The sequence below is a fragment of the Cavia porcellus genome, unplaced genomic scaffold (genome assembly GCF_034190915.1).
Source record: "Cavia porcellus strain 051 isolate PalLab524CR breed Dunkin Hartley unplaced genomic scaffold, mCavPor4.1 scaffold_20, whole genome shotgun sequence".
Classification (NCBI taxonomy): domain Eukaryota; kingdom Metazoa; phylum Chordata; class Mammalia; order Rodentia; family Caviidae; genus Cavia; species Cavia porcellus.
This window is the reverse complement of record NW_026947503.1, coordinates 21,779,901-21,805,051: the sequence shown is the minus strand read 5'-3', so window position 1 is coordinate 21,805,051 and position 25,151 is coordinate 21,779,901. Positions and strand designations below refer to the sequence as shown.

General features: G+C 38.7%; 1 protein-coding gene and 1 pseudogene across 5 annotated transcripts in view; both read left to right on the top strand.

The window, feature by feature from the left end:
• The window catches only part of Cdh20 (cadherin 20), a 211,317-nt gene extending 206,458 nt beyond the window's left edge, over positions 1-4,859 (top strand). For all 5 annotated transcript variants that reach the window (XM_063231535.1, XM_063231532.1, XM_063231533.1 and 2 more), the window contains one exon: positions 3,304-4,859. In XM_063231535.1, coding sequence (XP_063087605.1) covers positions 3,304-3,809 — 506 coding nt within the window. In that variant the 3' untranslated portion in view covers positions 3,810-4,859. The remainder of the gene's footprint in view (positions 1-3,303) is intronic.
• On the top strand, positions 3,809-24,520 carry LOC100725493 (serine/threonine-protein kinase Chk1-like; annotated as a pseudogene).
• Positions 24,521-25,151: the final 631 nt, after the last annotated feature.

Genomic DNA, 25,151 nt, shown 5'->3' with positions numbered 1-25,151 from the left:
AAATAATCTCTCTTGAAACCAATATATATACACATATATACCCCACCTCTTCTGACTAAATTAAACCACAACATGTACATCTGGCTTAGGGAAAAGCAAACTTAACGCCAACAGTAACATTCAAAGTAAAAGAAACTCCAGGATTTTATGAGGAAAAAATAAAGCACTGGAGATTTAAATTAAAATATACTTGCTGATATCCAAGTACACTCAATCTCTTTAGTTTTTCTAAACACCAACAGACTAAGTCAGAAGAAATTCTTCCCTGTATAAAACATCAGCGTTTAACTGACTTTCTAGCAAGGCCTGTGGAATAGGCTTCACAAAATACATTTTAAAATACAACATGTTTAATTTTGTTATAATAGTTTAGTCTCATATGAAAGGAGAGGAAGCAAAACTAAGTAAGCTTTCTAAGTCCCTGGATTCCTAGATCAAAAAAAAATTGTGGTTTATGATCCATGAGAATAGTCATGGTTTGTCCACAACAAAACCTACCTGCGATTTCTAAAAGTGTCCATTAGGTGGCATTGGGAGTCCTTGAGAGCAGAACAGAAGGCTTTGAAGACACGTTTCTAGGAGAAATTTCCAGATTAGTTGTCCTTAATTCTATTTTTGGAAAATCCTGTAAGTTCACCCTGGCTCACAAGGAGCCCATCATTGCAGAGAGACTGATTAAAGAGACTGACTCAGAGAAGCTATCTAGTTAGAAGTAATATAAAAGGGATCATTTATTTCATCCCTCTCCAACTCATTATGTGTTGTCTTTTGAATTACACAGAATAAGTAAACAGTTTTCAGGAGCTAAATTAAAGATAGGTTTCAAAAAGTCCTTTATTATGTACTTATTGCTATATTAAATACAATTCATAAAACTGCATATTAGTTGCAGCTCGTCTGTCAATGAAATACTATGTTTTTGTGAACAATTAAATCAATTTTGATAATTTCAATAGGGCAGTGCTTTTCATGTCTCAAAGATATACCCAATTCCTTTGGTATTACACACTATGCCTATAATTCCTAAACAATAAACATCCTTCAGACCAATTCTTTTCTGTCACATAATCAAAGAAGGCCTTTCAGTATCTTTTCCAAAGCATGACTTTTAAAACCATAATGCAAATTTATTTAAATCAAATTATCTAACAATAAGACATAAAATAATTTTTATTTTTAAAGAGACAGATCAATTTATAAAATGTCTTGATTTTGCATCAGCATCAGCATTTTCTCCAGCAGGTAATCAAATACTGTATCTTCCCATGTTGCCTAGGCTGGCCTCAATCTTGCAGTCTCAAGTAATCCTGGAACAACAGGCCTGTGCCACCCAGCTCAACTACTCAAAGACTTTTCTTTGTTTCTTAGTTTTTAAAATACCAACACTGCCACTCCAAGGTCACCCGAATCCCTCCCCACTCCAGCAGGCAGAGTTCACTCGTCCTGTCTCTGTACTCTACTGACAATATTTGTGACTCAACATATACATATCACACTCTGATTTATATTAACTATTTGCATATTTAATCACATTGGATTGCAATTTCATAAAAACAGAAACAATGTCATAATCAATAGTTTCCCCACTGCTTAGCACAGAACATAAAAGTACTTGCATTTAGTACTAGCTATTGACTGAATCCCACAAATACATGTACAGTTACAATCCTAATTCTCAATCCCGCCTTTAGTCCAAATCACACTCGAGCCTTTGATACTCAAATTTAATCCTCCACTTCCTTAGAGTCCAATTAATCTCCTTCCCTGAAATCCCATAGATCCCACAATTCATGCCTCATACCTTTATACATACAGAACATACATAACAGTATATAATTATCTGTGAGGGCATTTTGTCGCCCAAGCTAGTCACAAAATCTTAGGTATTAACATTATTAATTGCAATTTATACAAAAAGGTTAACCTACATTTAAGTACTTTAAAAATCATAGCTGAGTTTTTCTTAGACTGTAATCTCTAATTGCACATGTGACTGTACTGCACTTCTTCCCTTGAATAAACTGGGGTTTTATTTTTGCAGTGCTGTCAAACTGTCACTGTTCACCAATTGTAACAAAGCATACCAGAAAAAAATCAATAGCTGTTCCACAGATCAAACCTCAACACACTCCCTGACAAATGCTTTCAGTCACAGAGATAAACAGCTCAATGGGATTATCTCTACCTCCTCTTTAAACCTCAGTGAACACATCCTGGGGAAAAAATGCATGTGTTAGGACAAAATTTTATCCTAACCTACAAGGGCACATCTAACAGTGTGGTACTTCTTTAATAACACAAAGAATTATATAAAATGTCATTGCTCATTCTCTTCTTTCCATGAAAGCCATTGGATAAAGAAAGCCATGATCACTACTCATAAAAGGCTTTGTTGAGAAATCCGAGGTTACTGGATCTCAGAGATCGTTTATGGTCTTACTTTTAGAAAAGGTATAAAAACACAATGAATTTAGTTCACCATTAGCTTATGTGTTTGTATACAAATAAATTCCAACCAAATAATATTTACTTTACAACAAAAATATACATTCATTACTATATAAAATGAACATGTTACTCATGATTATTATCATGTTACTCCATAGTAAGCCACAGTGCTTTGTACTTTTTAGTAGGATTTCACACTGTGTGCACACACAATTTACCAAGTAATACTTAGGTTACAGCAAATAATATTTACCAAATAATGTTTACTTTACAACAAAAATATATATTCATTACTATATAAAAAGAACACATGCTCTGATTAGTAGCATATGTTACTCCATAGTAAGCCACAGGGCTTTGTATTTTTTAGTAGGATTTCACACTGTGTGCACACACTATTTCAAAGCAACAAACTAGTATAAAAAGAATTTATATGCAACTTCTAATTATACCAATTGAAGAAACACAGGGAGGTCTTCATTTGCCTACATACCGAATCTAATACAGCAAAAACAGTGTGAACAAGGTAGACTTAAATTAGTTAATTCCCAGAGGTTTAAAATACCGCTAGCTCCGAACTCACCACTAACTGACTTCTTCCTTTACTCCTGGTTATACAATGGGTATCCTGTGATGACCATGGGATGAGCAAGTTGTTTTTAGGACATTCACAGAAGTTTCAGTTTGATGACAAATCATATAATTTAGCTGAGTTCAGCGGCAGAGAACAGAATGACGGCAGCTTTATTTACCAAAACGGTTGCAGTTAGGTCAGGACTTCGGCTTCGAATCAAGAGTATTTCCAGTGACAGCCAAGCTTTACGGTAAATGTCCTGTCCTCTCTATTCCTGGCAGTGTTGGTGCTGCTTATTCTGTCCATGAGGAGACACCGGAAACAGCCGTACATCATCGATGATGATGAGAACATCCATGAAAACATCGTCCGCTACGACGATGAGGGCGGTGGTGAGGAGGACACCGAGGCCTTTGACATTGCAGCACTGTGGAACCCCCGGGAGGCACAGGCCGGCGCTGCCCCCAAGACACGGCAAGACATGCTCCCGGAGATTGAGAGTCTGTCCCGCTACGTGCCTCAGACATGCGCCGTCAACAGCACGGTCCACAGCTATGTGCTGGCCAAACTTTACGAGGCTGACATGGACCTGTGGGCCCCACCCTTTGACTCCCTCCAGACATACATGTTCGAGGGGGACGGCTCTGTAGCAGGGTCGCTGAGCTCCCTACAGTCTGTCACCTCAGACTCAGAGCAGAGCTTCGACTTTCTGACGGACTGGGGACCCCGCTTCCGGAAACTGGCTGAGCTCTACGGAGCGTCGGAAGGGCCCTCGCCTTTGTGGTGATGGAAGCCAGGAAACGCGTGCTTCCAAATCCGGAAGTGCTCAGAGGCTACTTCGTGGACCAGGTGCAGAAGATCACACGAGCAATACAGTTCTGGGCTGGAGAGTAAGGATGGGTGAACAGGGGCAAACAGAGCTTTACTTGGTTATATTAAATTAAATAAGATGAAACCCAAGAAGAGGAGGGCAGAATAACCAATCACCATTTCCTTTTAATTTTTTCTGACACTGTTTAGAGGTCTGAAGTCCATGGTACTGGGCAAGCTGGCTTTTCTGCTATACACAGGGCCTCTGTCACTTTGCCACCACAGAAAGGGCTCTGGCCGTATAGAGATGACCAGTGAACACAGGTAAAAAGTTCTACTTTCATATCCGGAGTTTTTATTAACCTTATTTTATTTTACATTTGAAAGTTTTGCTGGATCATCACAGAAAACAACCTACACAAAAGAACACTGAAAAATTTGTTCCTCAGTGAAATTAAGCTATCGGTTCTGGGACGAATGGAATTTCTTTTAATGCTTTTGAGACAAGGTTAAGACTGAATCAGCCTTGCATGGGGGATGGGTGGGAGGGTGGGACAAGGAAGAGACAGTGTTTGTGCTCAAGTTTAATAACTAGCTGAACCAAGAGTTTTTGGCTTTACAGCTAATCCAGTGCCACTGAGTTAGAGTGCTTCTGTTCTCCTTTTAGCTCTTTTAGCCCCTGCAAAAGTGTTCAGAATGAAATCTGAAAACCTCCCTCTTTTGCACTGTAGATGTCTCTTCCATGTGCCAAATGTGGAGATTAGATGCTACAAATGAGAGCCAAATAAAAAGAAGTGCGTGGTAAAAGCATGGGTTAGAGGGCTTTCCTAATCTGTGTGAAGTCAATTCAAGGGATGTTTACATACTGTAGATAACCTACTTGAATAAAAATCAGTATTATAGACAATAAATGGATGTAAGAAAATTACATGTACAAGTTTTGTATATTTGTTAATAATTTTGGTAATAAATATGATGTACTGCATCACAGTACCTTAGTACTTCTTTTAATAAAAGTTAAACAGAAGTGAGAGTCTATTGCAAATTTGTTTAATTGCTGAGCCGGTAGAACATGACTTTGTAATCTTGATTTACAAAGACAGAAGCAATGTCAAATATGATACTGTGCACTCTGTGTCAATCCCTGAGGAGGTGACTGTTACGGTTCCAACTGTTAAACTTCCTTCTCTGAAAGAGAAACAAAGGATAACTTGGTAATAGTAATGATAGAATGATGAATTTACCATGTGTTATTTTGTGAAAGGGTATTACACATAGATACCAATGAGGTAGGCTGCTGTTACTTTCATTTTGGTTTTATTGCCAAATCACATATGATCAGTTTATTCACTTTAGATAATCTCACAGGTTAGTAGCATATTTCATTCATCTTTCTTTTCCCTGTAGTAGTTAACAGTCCTTTGCACATAGTAGATGCTTATTAGATACTTATTTAGTACATGATGGACAAGATCTTTTTTTTGACATTCTATTTCTAAAATATATTTAGATTTATCCTCAAAACTGAAGACAAAGTGTGGTAACCAAATGGTTTTCTGACAAACTTGATTCTAGCAATGGTTATCTAATTTTAATGTGCATAAGAATCAATTGGAAGGCCTTATTAAACTGTCTGTCCTCCTAAGAATTTCTAATTTGATAGACCTGGCACAGTTTGCTTTCTAACAAGTTCCCCAGGAAATGCTGATCCACCACTGACCCAGAGATCATTTTAAGAATGTAAGGTATATATACTTGGTCTCTCTTAAACATTTGAACACTAGACTATCCATCCACCTGAAGCCCACCATATCAATAGAGTCATGAATCTCTTCTACCAAAATGGATGCTGATGAAAAGTATGATAAAGCAGGTGAGTGCCTGGGAGCCAGTAGGATCTCATTTTGTGCATGTTACAGAATTTACTAAGAGCAATACAAATTATGTCTTCCACTATCTTCATTCTAACTTTTCCTCTCATGAGAGGCAGGCAGCTCTCACCTATCCTCCTTCAAGTAGGATTTACTATAAAAATAAATTTAACAAAGCGAGAGAACAAAATAGGAACCTTAGCCCAGACTACAGTGTAGAACATATTTATGTCAGTGTGGGCAAATTAACCTCTGGAGCAATCTATCTGCTGGAAGCTTTAGATAATTTTGTGACTATCTCAATTTGTGATTCATGCCTTACAACTGGAAATAGCTGTTGTCTTAACCACAGAGAGTTATCATGGCCCCACATCCTACAAATTTGATCCCCATGATATTGGGCACAAAATGATCAAACAGAATTTCCTGGATCTTCTGTGTATACAAGAAATGTGAAAGAAGCACAACATAGGAGATCCATTTCAGTTTATGCTAGGAACTGAAAGAGACCCTCACCTCCAATGAGTTTTGAGTTTAAAAATTCTCTTTCTGCTACTGTGGTGTACCACTTTGGTAATGCTTCTCCCTCTGGAAAAAAATGGAAGAAGGAAAAAGGAAAGGAGGGAAAGAGATCACTGCTACAAAAGTAGTGTGCTCAAATGAAACCAAAGAGCTATAAAATTATTCCACTATTTCTGTATTATCAGGTTACGTATATAGTCATATAATTGATATATTAAGGGAAAATGAATATCTGTAGGAGACAACTGATTTAGATTCAGCCCAATATTGTATTGTGAATGAGACATAAGCAACACTAAAAATTCTCAATGAATTTTCTCAATCAAAAAGGGAAAATATGTCAAAATGGAAGATAACAAAAGTAAAGACAGTTCCTCACACAAGAAAGGATTTATAAGTCCTCAGAACAATTCAAGTAAGTGGAAATCAGTACAGAGACATTGATCAAAAGTTACTATTCACTACTAATGCAAAGGTAGATATTGATATCAGAATCTACAGTATATACAAATAGTACTGGGCTACTAAACATAGATTATATAAGTAGTTTTCAATTTTCAAATCCTTTTGTCATTTTCATAACAGTTAAGCTTAGACAGATAGATAGAAATATAGATAGACAGGTAGATAGATCTGTTTGGCCCTAAGGATCACGGTTCTGATATAAAGACTAAATAAAATTTGGTTAAAGAGTCCTTTAAGAAGAAAACCTATTGAGTCAGCCATGTGCTGACTGCCACCTGGGACCAGTAATTAGCAAGGCCTGAAAGAAGTAGCCAGGCAAGCCTCCACGTACCTATGCCATCAGGGGAGACTTGGTGTAGCCATGCATATCTGGAGAAGCCTGCACCAAACTCACTGCCCCCCCCCAGGAACCTAGAAAATTCAGGTGTCTGATCCATTCCCCTACACCACACAAGGGCAACCAATGAGGGAAGTGTCTGAGACCTCACAATGGCTTGTCTAGGGGAATCCAGGAAAATGTCAAGACAAAGTTATGAAAGGCAATCTCAAACCTCCACCCCACACAAAACAAATCTAGGAGACATAGACAGACATGGAAGAAATTGGAAGTTGCATACTTGAAATTTCTGAAAAGATAGCAATTGAAGTAAAAAAAATTCATGATGCTGTAAAAGTAGTCAGATCAGATCAGATCAGAAATAATACCTCAGGTAAAAGAAGAAACCACAAACATAAAGAATTGTTGAACATATTTAAAGAAGGCTATCTTGGTTACTTTTGTCTCATTGCTAGGGCAAAATACCTGGCACACCAAATGAAAGAAGGAAAGGTCTATTTTGCTTACAGTTTGTGGAGGTTTCAGTCCATAATCAGCTGGCTCCAAAGCAGGGTGGAATAGCACTGGGGTAACACTTGAAGGCAGTATCCCACAAAAGCAGCCAGAGCAAAAGTAGGGAAGAGCAAGCCTCTTTTCCTTCTTTATATTGTACATAGATCACACACACCCTCCATCTCCAGGGTGGGTGTAGTGTTCACAGTATCTCTATGCCCTCCTCTTGCGCAGGATGAGGATATTAAAGTAAGCATCCTGTCTCCTTGCTGAGTGTCTCAAACTTACAAACTTCTCAAGATGACACAATGTGTCAACCATAACAAAGACATAGATAAAAAAGAGGACCATAGAAAAATGATGGAAATCTTGAATGACCAATAAAGGAAAGAATTACCATGTATTAAACAGATTCAGAGATATTCAGGAAATTTAAAACTCCATTGGAACCTGGCAGAACTTCTTGAAAGAAGCTGAAAATAGACCTTCAGACCTTGAGGAAAGATTTCAGCTAGTGATTGTGAAAGGAAAGATCTCTTAAAAATAACAAGGAACCTGGAAGTAACAGTTCAAGTAAGTGTCATCAAAAAAGCAGAAATCAACACAGATGATATAAAAGACTATTTTTGGAAGTGACTATTTACAAGAAGTCCTAGTAGAAATTTTCCCAAGCATGGCAAAAGGACATTCATGTAAGTGAGGCATATAGAACTCCAACGAGCTATAACCAAAATAAATCTGCACCCACACATATAACAATCAAGTTCCCAAAAATTCACCACAAGAACAGAATATTACAGGCTGTTAGAGGGAAAAAAACAGATCACTTATACCTATCAGAATCATGCAAACTTCTCAACACAAACCATCAAATGAAGAAGAGCTTGAAAGGAAGTATGTCAAGCCCTGAAAGAAAATAACTTTAAACTCAGATTGATGTACCCTGAAAAACTAGCTTTCAAAATCAATGGAAAAATAATATATTTCCATGCAAACTGAAGGGATTCATAACCATCAAACCAACCTTACAAAGAGTACTGAAGGACATTCTAGAGAGAGATAAAGATGATCATGGTTCTGAGAATAGTAGCAGAGAGGAACCAATGAGCAGAGAAGGCAGTTGAATGAAGAAGAAAAGTAGGGGCCAACGGTAGAAGGATAACATGGCATAGATGAGCCAATGTATGTTGGTGGTAACCATTAACATAGATGGCCTCAATTTACCAATAAGAAAGAAACATGGGCAGAGTGAATCAGGAAAGAGGATACATCAATATGTGTATACAAGAAACACATTTGACATAAGAGGAAATAAATGGAGTGAAGGTCAGAGGAGAGAAGACAATATGATGTGTACCCAGAAAAAAAGCAGGGGTACCTTACCTACCATCAACCACAGAATGAATGAGAAAGACATGGTATTCTTACACAATGGAAAGCTACTCAGCTATAAAGAAAGATAACCTCAAGGCTCTTTTACGTAAGTGGAGGCAACTTGAGATTGTGCTCAAGGGTGAAATGATTTAGACTCACATGGGTGAACAGCACATTGTCTTCCTTGTATAAAAAACTGAAGGAGTTAGTAGGATCCAAAATGCACAGTAGATATTGTGAAGTGAAAGGGGGTAATATCTAAAAAGGAAAGATGGTAGCCATTGTTAATTTCCTATCATCTTATTTTGAAATACTGTATCATTTTCATTATTTTGACTGGTACGCTTTTATTGTTTTGTTTCTTAGATTTTATTATATCTGAATGTATGGGCAGCTATTTTGAAGATAACAAGATATATTACGGCAGCCATTGTTAATTTCCTATTATCTTGTTTTGAAGACCTGTGTCACTTCCATTGTTTTACTTTGGTTGGTTTTATTTTGTTCCATTTTATTTAATTTTATTATGTTTGATGGTATGGGCAGCTATTTTGAAGATAACAAGAGGCGTTATGGTAGGCATTTTTGATTTCCTATTATCTTGTTTTGAAGTCCTGTATGGTTTTCATTATTTTGTTTGGACTGGCTTAATTCTGCTTCATTTTATTTGATTTTATTCTCTTCAAAATAAAAACAACTTACTAAAGAGACCTGCACATTTCTCTTCTGATTCATGTTATGATCAAAAAACCTAATTTATAGTATATTTAGTTAACTACAGCACTAACCCAAAATACAGTTTTCCTTGCATAGTTATTCCTGGGAAAGGAGACTCATACATTCTGACCCATTTGTTCAGTCACACTCTTACTTTTTAAAAATGATCAGATGGCTGAAGATGAGGGAGTTTCTTCCACTCCAGTACTTTAACTACCATGGCAAACTTCCAGATCCCATGATGCCAAGGAATCTACCTCATATCCCAGAAAAGTTTAGACCTCTTTTAAAAAAAGTATCCACTGTCAAAAACCAGTACAACAATCCACAACATCTTTTCTATTTTTTTAGGAGGGCTGAAACTTAGTTTTTCTTAAAACTTATTTCCCCTTCCTTCCTGTCAGCTATTTTGGTTACTGTAACTATGTCAAAAAAAAGTTTACTGGAGTTAATTGACAGCCATTTATTAGGTTCAATGGGTCAGTAATTTGGAAAAAGTACATCAAAGACATGTCTGTTCTCCACTGGGGACACTCAAAGAGTAGTAGTGATTGAAGTGCTGAGACCCAACTCATCCAAAGATTTTCTCTTCTTCTATATGTCTGGTAGTTGATATTGATGAGGATCAGATGTATTGAAGTTCATCCAGAACTCCTCCTCTGGTTGTGTAGACTTCCTCACAAAATGGTGACTGAGTTCCAAAAAGGAGCGTCACAAGAAAACCAGAAAGTAACTGAAATACCATTTACAACATTGGAAAAAACGTAGCATTACCTTTATGATAGTCACATTCTGCCCCATACTGAAGAAGAGGGAACATGGACTCTATCTCCATGTGATGTGTCAGAACATCAGAGCTACAATGCAAGAAGAAATAATGTATTCTCATTATTTGTGGGAAGCCGCCTATGATGGCGCCCATTTCCTGCTTCCGGGTTCTTCCCGGCCTGAACAAGCCCGCCAAATTGTCATATCTGCCCAGTTACCCGTGACGCTAGCCTATCAGCTTGTTAGGCGCGCTTCTCTGTGATTGGATACTGCTTCCCCTTATAAGAGGTTGTTCCTGCCCCCAACGGGCGGAAGAGGAACCAACGTTGAGGGTGGCGGACCTTGTTAGGTCCGGTTCGCTGTACGCAATAAAGTTTGAGAGCTGATCCTGCTCGAGTTTGGTCTCCTGTCTCCCGCGGCTCCGGTCATCTGGTGGCCCGTACGGGGAAAAAGGTAAAAGACTCAGCGACGTGCCTCTTCGGCCGGGAGGTGCGATTGCTGTCGCCTGCGGTACGACGGAGGACCTGGCCCAATAACAACGGAAGGCCGCGAGCGCCTCTTCTCTTCACCCTGATCAGCTACATGAGATACAGCGGTTCCCGGGACAGGTGAGTACTGGGTCACCTGGGTTGGGTGGACGCACCTAACAGATTTTTTTTTTTTTTTTTTTAAAGCCAGTCAAATTTAGCAGTGGGGACCTAACAGATTTTGAGCGCCACACGAGTGGATGCCGGTTTTTTTTTTTTTTTCTTTTCTTTTCCCTTTGCATCTGTTTTGCTTTCGCTTCGCTAATACAGCCCGACAGGCTTTTGATAGAGCTCGATCGGAATGCTCAGAGGAGCCCGGAGCCACTGCCGATTGTGGGTCTCCGGAGGACCCTCAGGGCTCTAATTCTGATTCTGATTCGGAAGGTTCAGAAGAGGAGGTTGTCTTCGCTAAACAGGACCCTCCTGCACAGCTTAAAGAGGAATTCAGGGCTCGGGAAGATAAAAAGGGGAACCAAACACCACCCTGCCCGAGCTACTCTGCCTTACGGGAGGAGCTTAAGCCCTTCCGCCCTTTGGCAAGTTCGCGACCCACGATCACCCCCTTCAGGGCGCCAGGCCCCACTGCACCGCCGTGGCCGGAAGAGGAGTTGCTCCCTGGGCTGCCACCACAACCTATGGCACCACCCTGGTTAGAGGGAGAGCTACTTCCTGGGTTGCCTTCTGCGCCCCCATCTGGGGAGGGAGGAGGACGTTCCTTCTACCAGAGGGTATGGTCGCGGCTTCCCTTTGAGTGTTCCGGTCTCCATGCATTCCCGGTACAAGTAGGAGGCAGGGGAGGAGGAGGATATTATGAGCCCTTAGAAATGACACCCTGTGATTTTTCCCAAGGTTACATCCGCATACCCCATAACTGGAGCTCCAATAATCTTCACGGATGGCTCCAAATCAGGCATAGGCGCATATGTGGTTATGGGTCAAGAGCCAAAAACTATCCAATTCACTCCAGACCAACCCCAGGTGGTCGAGCTCCAGATAATACAGGAAGTCTTACGTCGCTTTCCAGGCGATGTTAACCTCCTGTCGGACTCCAAGTATGTGGTAAATGCTCTCCAAGTTCTGGAGACGGCGGGTCCCATTAAACCCTCTTCAACGGTTGCCTCCATATTCCTAGGTATTCAACATCAGTTATGGAATAGAACCTCAAAAGTGTTCATCTCACATATCAGAGCCCATACTAATTTACCTGGGCCCTTGGCGGAGGGCAATGCCTTGGCAGACTCGGCCACGCGCCCGATATGGGTCTTCACCTTTCCCAACCCTCTGGAAGCAGCCCAAAAATTCCATTCTCAGTTCCATGTCAATGCCCGCACCCTCATGGCACGCTTCAACATCACGAGAGCACAAGCACGAGAGATTGTACGGTATTGCCCAGCTTGTGTGATCTCTTCACCCCAACAATCTATTGGCATTAACCCAAGAGGACTTCGCCCAAATCATATTTGGCAAATGGATGTTACACACATCCCAGAATTCGGAAAACTTAAATATGTTCATGTTTCAGTAGATACCGCCTCCCAGGTTATGTTTGCCTCGGCAGAACCCGGAGAAAGGGCCACCCACGCTATTAATCATTGTCTTGCAGCCTGGGCTGCTTGGGGAAAGCCCAATATATTAAAAACAGACAATGGTCCTGCTTACACCAGCAAAACTTTTGTAACATTCTGTCAACAAATGGATGTTGTCCTTAAGCATGGCATTCCATATAACCCTCAAGGACAAGGCATCATTGAACGGGCACATCGGACACTCAAGGGTGTCTTACAAAAGCAAAAAGAGGGGATAGGCCACGGCCTAACGCCCAAAGGAAGAATATCATTGGCACTCTTTACCATAATCATTCCCCTGCCATGGAACATAGCAATCCGTCCCCAACCGACAAAGGGCTGGTTAGATGGAAAGATGTCCTTACAGGACAATGGATGGGCCCGGATCCAGTGGTTAGCTGGACCCGAGGTGCGGTTTGTGTTTTCCCACAGGAACCAGGTCGCAAACCGCTGTGGGTCCCGGAAAGATTGACGCGAGCAGTAAACTCCCCATCAGTTCCTGAGAAAGCACAGGAGGATAAGCCCGCGGACACAAGTCAACTCGACCCTTCTGGGACCGACGCTCAGCGCCCGAGACCATCTACAAACTAAAATGTCTGGTTTGGAGCTTTTTCTATTCTGTGGGTTCCTAATATGACAGCTTGGCTGCAAGACACCTACCTACCTAAGTTTCACAATTTGTCCCTCATAGTCGGTCAGGAACTTGACAATATGGACGGTATCCAACTAGGTCCAGTCAGGTTCGATTTATCAACTTTAGGCAGTGTTATAGCCAGTTTGTGGGAACGCGTCACCTCCTGGTTCTCCTGGCCCAACCTGACTATTTGGATCCTGATTGCCGTGGCCTTCCTAGTGGGGCTTGTGGTTATTAAATACTTGTTAGATCGCCTCATACAAACTCAGCAGCAGGCTAAGATCACAGCTATGGCAGCCATGCAAATGGCAGCAGGTGGCCCATCAGGCCAGTAGGCCGCCGGATATCTCCTTCACATTGCAGAACATCAGCTATAAGAGCTGAGTGGGCAAGCCAATGACGGGTAAGATGGGAAAAGCCCTCCCGGTCAACCTAAGACAGGCTCCACTCAGATATACATGGCCTATAAGGCCAGGGGTCCCTCCCGGAGCCAAATTATTGGCATTGAGATGCGAGACCAAGGGTACTGCAGTGCCGTCCGCCCCAAAGGTTGGGGGGAAGGCAGGAATGAATGTCTATATGCATCCAGGTTCGGTTCACAAAAGCCTGGCCCTGCGAAAAAATGAACCACTCACCTTGAGCATGGTCCTGGCGCAAGGATATGCACAAAACAGGGTGATGCACAGCAGGGTATAGACCTCTACATTCTCTCATGCCGCGGCCTACAAGGTAGGCCCACTCCTAGGTGTCTAATAGCAACAAGGTCATAGACACCTTGGAGGGACCCACAGACCATCCTATTTTAATAAATAAAAAAGGGGGAGATGTGGGAAGCCGCCTATGATGGCGCCCATTTCCTGCTTCCGGGTTCTTCCCGGCCTGAACAAGCCCGCCAAATTGTCATATCTGCCCAGTTACCCGTGACGCTAGCCTATCAGCTTGTTAGGCGCGCTTCTCTGTGATTGGATACTGCTTCCCCTTATAAGAGGTTGTTCCTGCCCCCAACGGGCGGAAGAGGAACCAACGTTGAGGGTGGCGGACCTTGTTAGGTCCGGTTCGCTGTACGCAATAAAGTTTGAGAGCTGATCCTGCTCGAGTTTGGTCTCCTGTCTCCCGCGGCTCCAGTCAATTATTGGAAAATACGATAAACCACATCATCTTTTTGTTTTTTGTACACTGTGTCTACCCTCTAATCCAGGAGTCATTTTGGTTCTATTCACCACTTCCTTCATCTCTTTCACTCTCCACCCTCTGTACTCCTTGTACTCCAATGTATTGGTACTTTTTAGGTATACATGATGATCACATTCATCACAGGGAATTTGTACCTATACATGATTTGTCTTGATTCTTTGTTTTCCCTACTCCCCTACACTCTCTCCAAAAATTTCCTCTCCCTATTTACAAAACCTTGTTTCTTTTTTCTTCCTTCCTTTCCTCTTGCCCTTCCTAGTTCCCCTTCCCATTTGAACATTTTCTTCCTATTTCACAATATCTATGATATTTTTTATCGTTATTTACACTTTAACTTTCTATATGATATTTGCACATGTGTCCAATTTTTTGATGATGCTGGGAATTGAACCCAGGACCCAGTGTATGCTAAGCACATACTCTACCACTGACCTACATCTGTGGCCTACCATTCAATTTATTTTACCATATGTTCTCAGAGTGTATCCATTTACCTAGAAATGTCTTGAGTTATCTTTCTTTATGGATAAGTAGCACTCCGTTGTATAAAAGAAGCACATCTTCTTTATCTATTCATCAGCTGATGGGCTGTTTCTAAGATCTAGCTATTATACACTATGCCACTATAAACATAGGGGTACATATATCACTGTGGTATGGTGCTTTTAATTCTTTTGAAAGAATAAGGTAAATAGCTGGGCCCAATGAGATTTCTAGTCCTAGTTTATGTAAGGAATCTGCATACTGATTTCCATAGTGGTTGCCCCAGACTATGCTCCCACCAATAGTGGGAAAATGTTCCTTTTTCCACACAGCCCCTCCAGTATTTGTTATTGATTGATTTCTTGATAATAGTTATTCGTTCTGGCATGAAGTGGAATTTCAGCATTGCTTTAATTTGTATCTCTGTAATGACCAGTGTTGTTGAACATTTTTTTATATATTTACTTGCTGTTTGTATTTTCTTCATTTGAGAAATGTGTGTTCATCTCAGATGCCTATTTTTGGATTGGGCCTTTAAATATGGGAGGTATTTTTTTTTTTTTTTTTAGTTCTTTATATGTTCTCAATAGTAATTCTTTGTCTGAGGAACAACTGGCAAACATTTTTTTCCCCACATTGTAGATTGTCTCTTCACTCTGTCAGTGGTTTTTCTTGCTGTGCAAAAGCTTTTTATTTTTATTTTTGGTACTGAGGATCAAACTCATCATTTCATGCTTGCCAGGCAGGCACTGTGACACTGAGCTGTCTCCCCAGCCCACAAAAAGCTTTTTAATAAGATGAGATCCCAGTTGTTGATTCTTTGTAGTAGCCTTTGTGTCATTGGAGTTTTATTGATAAAGTCTTTATCAACGTCTTCCAGAGTTCTACCTATTCTATCTTCCAGCAGATTTAGTGTTTCTGTTTTAATATTTAGATTCTTTATCCATTTTGATTTTAGTTTAATACATGGTTAAATATATGGGTCTAGTTTTAATCTTCAGCATGTGAAAAGCCAATTTTTCCAGCATCATTTATTAAAGAGACTATCTTTCACCCAGTGAATAAGTTGACTCTTTTGTCAAAGTAAGAATGGCTGAGTACGTCTGGAGTTTTTTCTGCATCTTCTCATCTGTTCAATTAATGCTTAGGCCTGTTTTATATTGTTTGTATCATGCTGTTTTTATCACAGTAGCTTTGTAATACAACTGCAAATCAGGGACTCTGATGCTGCCTGTTTTGCTTTGTTGCTCACAATTATCTTTGCTATTCTAGGTCTCTTCTGGTTTCAAATGAAATTTATGATTGTTTCCTCTAATTCTTTGAGATATGGTGATGGCATTTTAATGAGGATGGCACTGTATCTGTGTAACAATCTTGGCAATATAATCATTTTCACTATATTGGTTGTTCCTATCCAAGAACAAGGAATATCTTTCCATTTTCTGATATCCTCTTTAAATTCCTTTTTCAGAGTACTGTAGTTTTCAATGTACTTTCTTCATTAGATTGATTCCTAGGTATTTCACTTTTTTTGGATGCTACTATGAAAGGTGTTATTTTCATAATCTCTCTGAGTTTATTATTCATGTACAAAAAGTCTATTGATTTTTGAGTGTTGACTTTGTATCTAGCTATGCTATTGTATTTGTTAATTAAATATAGCAGTTTTTAGCAGTACTTTGGAGGTCTTCTATGTAGAGTATCATGTCATCTGCAAATAATAACAGTTTAACTTCTTCCTTTCTTATCCTCCTTTGATTTCTTTCTTTTTTGTCTGATTTCTCTGGCTAATGTTTTCAGAACTATATTGAGTAAGAGTGGTAAAAGTGGACATCATTGTCTTATTTCTGGTTTTAGAGTGAGAGCTTTAGTTTTTTGTCCATTTATCTTGATGTTGGCTGTTGCTTTGTCATAAATAGCTTTTATCAGATTGAGATGAACATAATCCATTATAATTTTCTGTAATTTTATCATGAATGTGTGTTGGACTTTTTCAAATACTTTTTATGCATCTATTGAGATAATCATATAGTTTTTGTCCTTGACTCTGTTAATATGATCAATTACATTTATTGATTTGCATATGTTAGAAACATCCATCTCTGCATGCCTGGGATGAATTCCACTTGATTGTGGTGCATAACCTTCTTGATAATTTGCTGCATTAGGGTTTCTGCATTCTGTTTGCCAATATCTTATTGAGGATTTTTGCATCTATGTTCCTTAGAGAGATTGTCGTGTAATTCTCTTACTTGGTTGGATCCCTTTCTGGTTTTCATATCATGGTAATGCTTGCTTCCAGGAATGAGTTTGGGAGTATTGCTTCCCTTTCAATTTCATTAAAGAGTTTGAGAAGTAGCAGCATTAGGTCTTCTCTAAATTTCTTGTAGAATTCAGCAATTAATCTGCCAGGCCCTGGGCTTTTGTTGTTGTTGTTATTGTTAATAGGTTGTTAGTTACATTGTCAATTTCATTGATTGATACTGGTTTATTTAGAATTTTTATATCTTCTTGATTCAGCTTTGGGAATTCATATGTATTGGGGAATTTTTCCATTTCTTTGGTGTTTTCTTATTATAATGCAAGTAATCAAAGTACATTTTGATGATCTTCTAGATTGCTGTAGGATCTGTTGCCATTTCACTCTTTTCATTTCGGATTGCAAGGATTTGAGTCTTTTCTCTCCTTTTTGATAAGGTTAGCTAGGCATTTGTCAATTTTATTTAATCTTTCAAAGAACCAACTCTTCAATTCATTGATTCATTGTATCATTTTCTTAGTCTCCATTGCATTAACTTCTGCTCTGATCTTTATAATGTCCTCCTTCACATGAAACTTCAGCTTGACTTGCTTTTTTTTTTCTAGAAGGTTGAAGTTCAACATTAAGTTGTTTATTTGAGTTCACTCTGTTTTCCTGATATGAGAATGCACTGTTATAAAGTTTCCTTATAGAATTGCTTTCATTGTTTCCCATAAATTCTGGTATGTTGTATTTTCATTATCATTTAATTGCAGAAACAGTCTAATTTCTTCTTTAATTTCATCTGTGACAAAATAATTCTGCCTGTTGTTTTGGTGGCTGTTATTTAATGTTCTTGTGTTTACTTTTGCCACTTATTTCCAATTTCATTACACTGTGGTCTGATAACATGCATGGGAAGCTTCAATTTTTTTGAATTTACTTAAGCATGTTCTTAGTCTCCATTGCATTAATATAGTATGTGATTGATTTTGGAGAACATTTTGTGTGCAACTGAGAAAAATGTGCATGGAAAACTCTGTAAACATCTAAGTGCATTTATTCAAAAGTTTGGTTCATTTATAATATTTCATTGTTAATTTTTTTGTCTAATTGATCTATTTGTGACAGTGGTGTATGGAAATCTCCCATTATAATTGTATTAGAATTTACTTGATTTTTGTGTCTGTTAATATTTGTTTTATATAGTTGAGTGCATTAATATTTGATATTTGTATATATTTATGATTGTTATCTCTTCTTCTTAGATTATTCCCTTTAAGTTTGTAGTAACCTTTTTTTTTCTCTCATGCTTAGTCTTGGTTTGAAATTTCATGATTGTAACCACAATTCTGTCTTCTACATCTGAGATTGTGTCCTCATGTTGGCTCCTTCTGCTGCATCTACTTAAATGGAATTTCTAGTTTTCTGGATATCTGTTTGAATGTGTTTGATGGATTTCATTTCTTTCCTCTGTTGGGCATTCATGGTATCCATCATTGTTCTCAGGTCCTCTTTTGTTTTTTAAATCTGTATCTGCTTTAGAGTCACTAAGCATGTCTTTTAATATGAGCACAATCTATAGTTCTCTCAGAAATTATTTCTGATTTTATTTTTTCTAGAATCTCATTCATTTGCTTTGTTACTTTCACTGTTACCACCAAAGAGACCAAGTGGGTGGCTTTCAGGTTATTCCACTCATTGCCTCCTGGGTTTGCCATTGGTGAGCTGAAGTCTAGAGTTGCATCTGAAGTGTCTTCTCATTTTCTGTCGGTGTTTGTTTGTTTCTTTGTTGTGGTTGTTGCTGTTTGTTTTATTTTTATTTTGTTTTGTTTCTGTTTGGGAATTTTTTATATTTTAATTCTTGTCTTGATGCTTACAAATTCCCTATGGTGAGTTTATTGCTAGTGTTGAGAACCCTTAGGAGATGACTGCTTCTCAGAAACACCTTCCAAGTGTAACTGCTTTTTGGGTTTTGAGTCTATTACACAATCCTACCTCTTCAATTTATTGGGGATGAGAAGTTACTGCCTACTTGGCCCAGTCCCCAGTTCTTTGGCACTAGCCTATAGTATTTTTTATGATCCTTAAGCAATCTCGATCATGGTATACCAAGTAGAACAACTAGTTAGAACAATTGTGTCACTTTAGCTAAGTGGTACAATCACCAATAACAAAAGCATCAAACACAGCCTGGAAAATGACAGACTGAGGTAACGACTAATTTGATGCCTTTGTCTGAACTAGATATGTGGTTATAGGACAAAAATCTAAAACAAATCAGAAAATTGTATGCAGTAAAAAAGCCCTTGATATAGTGATTTTAGCCTCAAGGGAGAAAATTTGAAAGAAGCTAAGGCGAAAAAATAGACAGAAGAAGAAGTAGAGTTTAGAAGCAAGGCTCAAGGACAAAGGAGGATCACACAAACTATGAGAAAGTGATGAGGAAGACAGGAGGAAAAAAGAAATGGAAAAACTAAGAATACAACACAACAAAAAAACTAGAAACCATATTCACACTCATACAGATCAAGAATAATCAAGAAGAAACCAAAAAAAAAAAAAAAACCAAGAAGAGAAAGAAAAAAACTATACATACTTAAGCTATACAATTTGATAATTTTTGACATTTATACTCATATAAAATAACCCCCCAACCTCTTTACTGACTACGTGTTGTAGTCAGGGGTTGGGAGGAGAACAATTAAAATCAGGACATGGAGTTTATATATTATTTCTGATGGTCAGCCAGAGTTAACACAAAAAAAAAAAAAAAATGCAGGAAATCTATCCACAACACTAAAGACATAGAATATTTAGCCAAAGACCTGAATCCCACAGCAATGTCCCACATGAGTCCAGATGAAGACCCAGAGCTTGTGACAGCACTTCCCACTAGTCCAACTGGAAGTCTAGAGCCCGCAAGAAGGACTCACGCTAGTCTCTTTAATGGATGGGAAGGCCCAAAGATCAGTAGTGGAAGCTAGGAAGTCTATGCCAGCAGGGTGAAGGAGCTGTGCTGGTAGGTTGAGGGTTCTACACTGGAGCTGAAAAGTCACACTCAAAACAAAGACCAGGGCTGCCCTGAAAAGCACCATAGCCATCCTAACCAAGATGGAGGCCCCAAGCTCCTCTGACAACAAGCACAGTGGAGTACACCGCAGGAAGCCAGTGTGATGAGTTCATTCTGGAAATTAAGCAGCACACATCTTCCCCTCTGGATCCAGGAAGCAATGCTCAATTTAGGGACCAGAGCTTCTCCAGGAGAACCAATGGTTCAAACAGTGACATGAAGGAGAATCCACAATGCCTCAATGCCTCAACGCCTAGCTTCTCCTTCTCCGCATCTCTATTTAAGCTGGCAACTTTCTCAGGTGGAACATCTATGCTCAGCACCTTACTGATTTAATTCAGCTAGTGTTAAGTTGACTGCCAGTTTTTAATCCTTAACAGTCTATCCCTGGTCAACTTGATTACAACATGCATTTCCTTAAACTATAGTCCTTAGTGGCAGATTTGTAAAAGTTAACGTTTCTTGGTCTATTCAAATTTACATTAATACAACAATTACACTATGTTACCACCAAAAATTTTCTCATGCCCTTCTCTAATATCTTCCTTTCATTCTGTCTTACCATCATTCCATCCAAAGAAATGCTGAAACATTATCTATCACCCTAGATTAGCTTTCGTTTTCTAAGACTTTTATATAAATGCTATAATACAAAATTTACTTTTTTTCTTTGATTTGGCATTGTTAACTCAGCAATAATTGCTTCGACACTCATTGATATCACTATGTCAATAGTTAATATATTTTATTATTGAATAATATTGTACTGTATAGATAAATCAAAATTTGTTTTGTTTACATATGGATAGAAATCTGAATTGCTGAAGTTTGTGGCTTTTATAAGTACAACTGCTATGAATATATATGTCTGAGTCTTTTGTTGTCAATAATGTTGAGCGTCTTTTCCTGTGCTTATTTATAATCCATACATCTTCCGATCCAGATATTTTGCTCATTTTTAATTGAGGTATTTGTTTTCTTATTATTGAGTTGTGAGATTTCTTAATATTTTCTGTACAGAATTCTTAATCAGATACATGCTTTGCAAAGATATTGTCCCAGTTTACAGTTCATCTTTTCATTCTCTTGATAACATCTGCTAAAGGCCAGTGAAATTTTTTTTTTGAGGAAACTCAATTTATCAATTTATTCTGTCAGAGATTGTGTTTTTGGTATCAGTTCTAAGAAATCATTGCCTAACTCAAGGTCACAAAATTTTTCTCCATGCTTTCTTTTTGAACTTTGTGCTCTTAGATTTTACACTTATCTCTATTATCCATTTTTTAGTTTATTTTTATAGATTGTTAGATATGACCAAGATCCTTTTCCTTTTGTTTTTGCAAACAAATATTAATTGTTCTAGCATCATGTATTAAAAAAAAGCTATCTTTTTCATTTCAGTATCTTGGCACCTTATTATGTATTGTGTGCCAGAAGATATTTTCAGCTTCTAAACCCGTCTGTGAATGTAAACTTGTTTGGAAACAGAGTTTTATTGGAAATAGAGATGAAATTATGATTAGGTCATGCTGCATTAGACGGGCCCTAATCCAATGACTGATATTCTTTTAAAAAGGAGGAAAATTTGGACACTTTAAGGGAGACACAGAGAAGAAAACATTATGTCATGATATAAAAAGTGATACTCTGGAAAGAGATGCTTCTACAAGCCAAGAAATGCCAAGGAGTGTTGGCAAGCTACAGAAACAAGGAGTATAAACTAGATTGTTCCCTTCTCCAAAAGAATTAACCCTGTAAGCACCTTGATTGCAGACTTCTGGCCTCCAGAAATATAAGAGAATAAATTATTGTTTTAAGCCACCCAGTTTGTGATATACCCAGTTTGTTATAGCTGTTCTAAAATATATACTTACAAAATATATAATATTTACACAGCAGTTTACCTATTAGTTAACCACTAATTTCATTTAGTGGATTTTTTTTTTTACTTCAACTCAGCCTTATCATGTAGTTTGAGTACACAGAGAGGGTCTTGGAATGTATCACTGTAGTCTGGCAGTTCACAGATAGTAGCAGCCCTTTCCAGCTGACATGGCAGTGTGATAGATCTCTTTTGATTTTAGGTAGGACATAGAGGCCAATGAATTAAAGAAGGCAAAAAAGAAATACTTCTATTCATGTGAATTGCCTGATGAGGGCAGAGGGGCTCAAAGAATGCAGAGAGCCTTGTGCTCGCTGAAAACAGCATTAAGTGACCATTAATTCTCAGGCACAATAGCAAAGGGACAACATTCAGAGAGGCACTTTATACCCTATTCAAATGCATAGCATATGATCCAGTCTGGTAAATTCTCCATTTCCATAACTCTCTGCAGGTGAAGAATCACACTATCTCTGACACTCAACATTCCCTGGCTGGCTCTGCCAGGCCCATATGTGGTAGAGTTTGCTCATTCTTTGTTTTGTTTTTTATTTAAAGAACAAAAGCAGTAAAGTGGACAAACAATGATAGAAGAATAAAATAGCAGACATGAGGCAGAGACGGTAAGCTATAATCTTTAATATAGATAGCCTTCATACACTAACAAAAAAGAAACACAGAGTAGATTAGGAAGCAGGATCCATCGAGATGCTCTGAATAGGAGATATACTCAACCTGAAATAGGGTTAATAAAGATGAGAAAACAATGCTGTATGTGACAGGGAACCAGAGAGAAATAGGGACAACTCATCCAGCAGCCGCAGATAGACTGGAGTTTGCTCATTCTAACTGTTCTGCTTTGCAAGTCTACTTGGGGTTAAGGGTAGTAGTATTGATCTGGCCTGGTGTTTACCTCCAGGATTAGCCTTATCCATCTTAAATTTTTACATTCATTAATGACTTCTTTGGACTTTTACTGATGGCTTCTATGATAATAGGGACAAGATTAGAGTCTCAGTGAAAGACATTATATGACTAATATTGATTACAATGAGGAGGCAGAGAGCCTTATAAGAATGTTCCTGGGGCAGGCAAAGGACAGGATGGGCTCCTGGCTCGCCCAGCCGGGAGCACAGTGAAGTCAGGACCGTACCCTTCATGGAAGACTGGGACTTGGTACAGATGCTGGGAAAAGGGGCCTATGGAGAAGTTCAATTTGCTGTGAATAGAATAAAGGAGCAGTTGCAGTAAAGAATGTAGATATGAAGCATGATGTAGATTGTCCAGGAAACATTAAGAAAGTGATCTGTATCACTAAAATGTTAAATCATGAAATTTAGTGAAATTCTATGGTCACAGGAGAGAAGGCAATATCCAGAATCTATTTCTGGAGTACGGTGGTGGGGGAGAGCTTTTTGATAGAATAGAGCCAGACATAGGCATGCCTGAACAAGATGTTCAGAGATTCTTGCATCAACTCATGGCAGGGGTGGTTTATTTGCGTGGTATTGGAATAACTCGCAGGAATATTAAGCCAGAAAAATCTTCTGGATAAAAGGGATAACCTCAAAATCTCTGGCTTTGGCTTAACCACAGTGTTTTGGCATAATAATCGCGAATGTTTATTGAACAAGACATGTGGTATGTTACCTTAAGTTGCTTCAGAACTTCTAAAGGGAAAGGAATTTCATGCACAACCAGTTGTTTGGCCCTGTGGAATAGTGCTTACTGCCATGTTGGCTGGGGAATTGCCATTGGGCCAGTGACAGTTGTCAGGAATATGTTGATTGGAAAGTAAAGAAGGCATATCTCAACCCTTGGAAAGAAATTGATTCTGCTTCACTAGTTCTGCTACATAAAATCCTAGTTGAAAATCCATCGATAAGGATTACCATTCCAGACATCAAAAAAGATAGATGGTATAACAAACCACTCAAGAAAGGCGCAAAGAGGCCCCAGGTCACTTCAGGTGGTGTGTCAGAGTCTCCTAGTGGATTCTCTAAGCCTATTCACTCAAATTTGGACTTCTCTCCAGTAAACAGTGCTTCTAGTGAAGAAAATGTGAAGTACTCCAGTTCTCAGCCAGAATCCTGGATGGGTCTTTCTTTGTGGGAGACCTGTCCCTCGTATATCGATAAACTGGTATAAGGGATCAGTTTTTCTCAACCTGCATGCCCCGATCATGTTTCTGAACAGTCAGTTAGTTGAGACTCCAGGATCCTCACAGAACCCCTGGCAGTGGTTAGTCAAAAGAATGACACGTTTCTTTACCAAACTGGATGCAGATAAATCTTATCAGTACCTGAAAGAGACTTGTGAGAAGTTGGACTATCAAGAGAAAAAGAGTTGTATAAATCAGGTTACTGTGTCAGCAATTGACAGGAGAAACAATAAGCTGATCTTCAAAATTAATTTGGTAGAAATGAATGAGAAGATATTGGTTGACTTCTGGCTTTCTAGATTGGAGATTGGAGTTCAAGAGACACTTCCTGAGTGAGCTGAGTGATGTTGTGAGCAGCAGAAGGTTTGGCCTCCTGCCACATGATCAATCCTATACCTCTGGGTGTTCCTGGTGAATATAGTGCTGTTACGTTGATATTATCTTCCTAGAGAAGATTATCCTATTCTGCACACTATGAACAATTGTTACTGAAGAATTTCTTCCTTATGTAAACATCTTCCAATTCTTTGTATGTTTTGAATACAAATAATACCTGTATCTTAATTGTAAGTAATACCTTGGGAAGAGCCATTATTTTATCTGTGTTGTGTCTGAATTTAAAATCCATCTGATAGAAAGTAGCTAGTAATATCCCATTCTTACCAGAACGTGTTTCATCTAGAAAGTATGTCTTCCACACTGACTTAATTATAAAAATACATTGATAAAAGTTCAGTCTTTCCGAATTTTGTGTGGTAGATTGGTTAGTCTGGGAAGTGAGTCTAGTTTCAAAAAATGTAAACTGAAGATTTGTATTTATGTTTTCAAAAGGGTCTGACCAGCTACATAAATCCTTCCATCCCATGCTGAGTTATAATGATTAATTAAATACTGGTTGGTCTTTCAGAAAGTTGAGCATAAATCTACTGTTTAACTAAAATTGCTGTTTCACCTCTAAATATTTTTCTATATTCTCTACTCTTACAGCCATATTTTAAGTCTTCACTACAGAAAT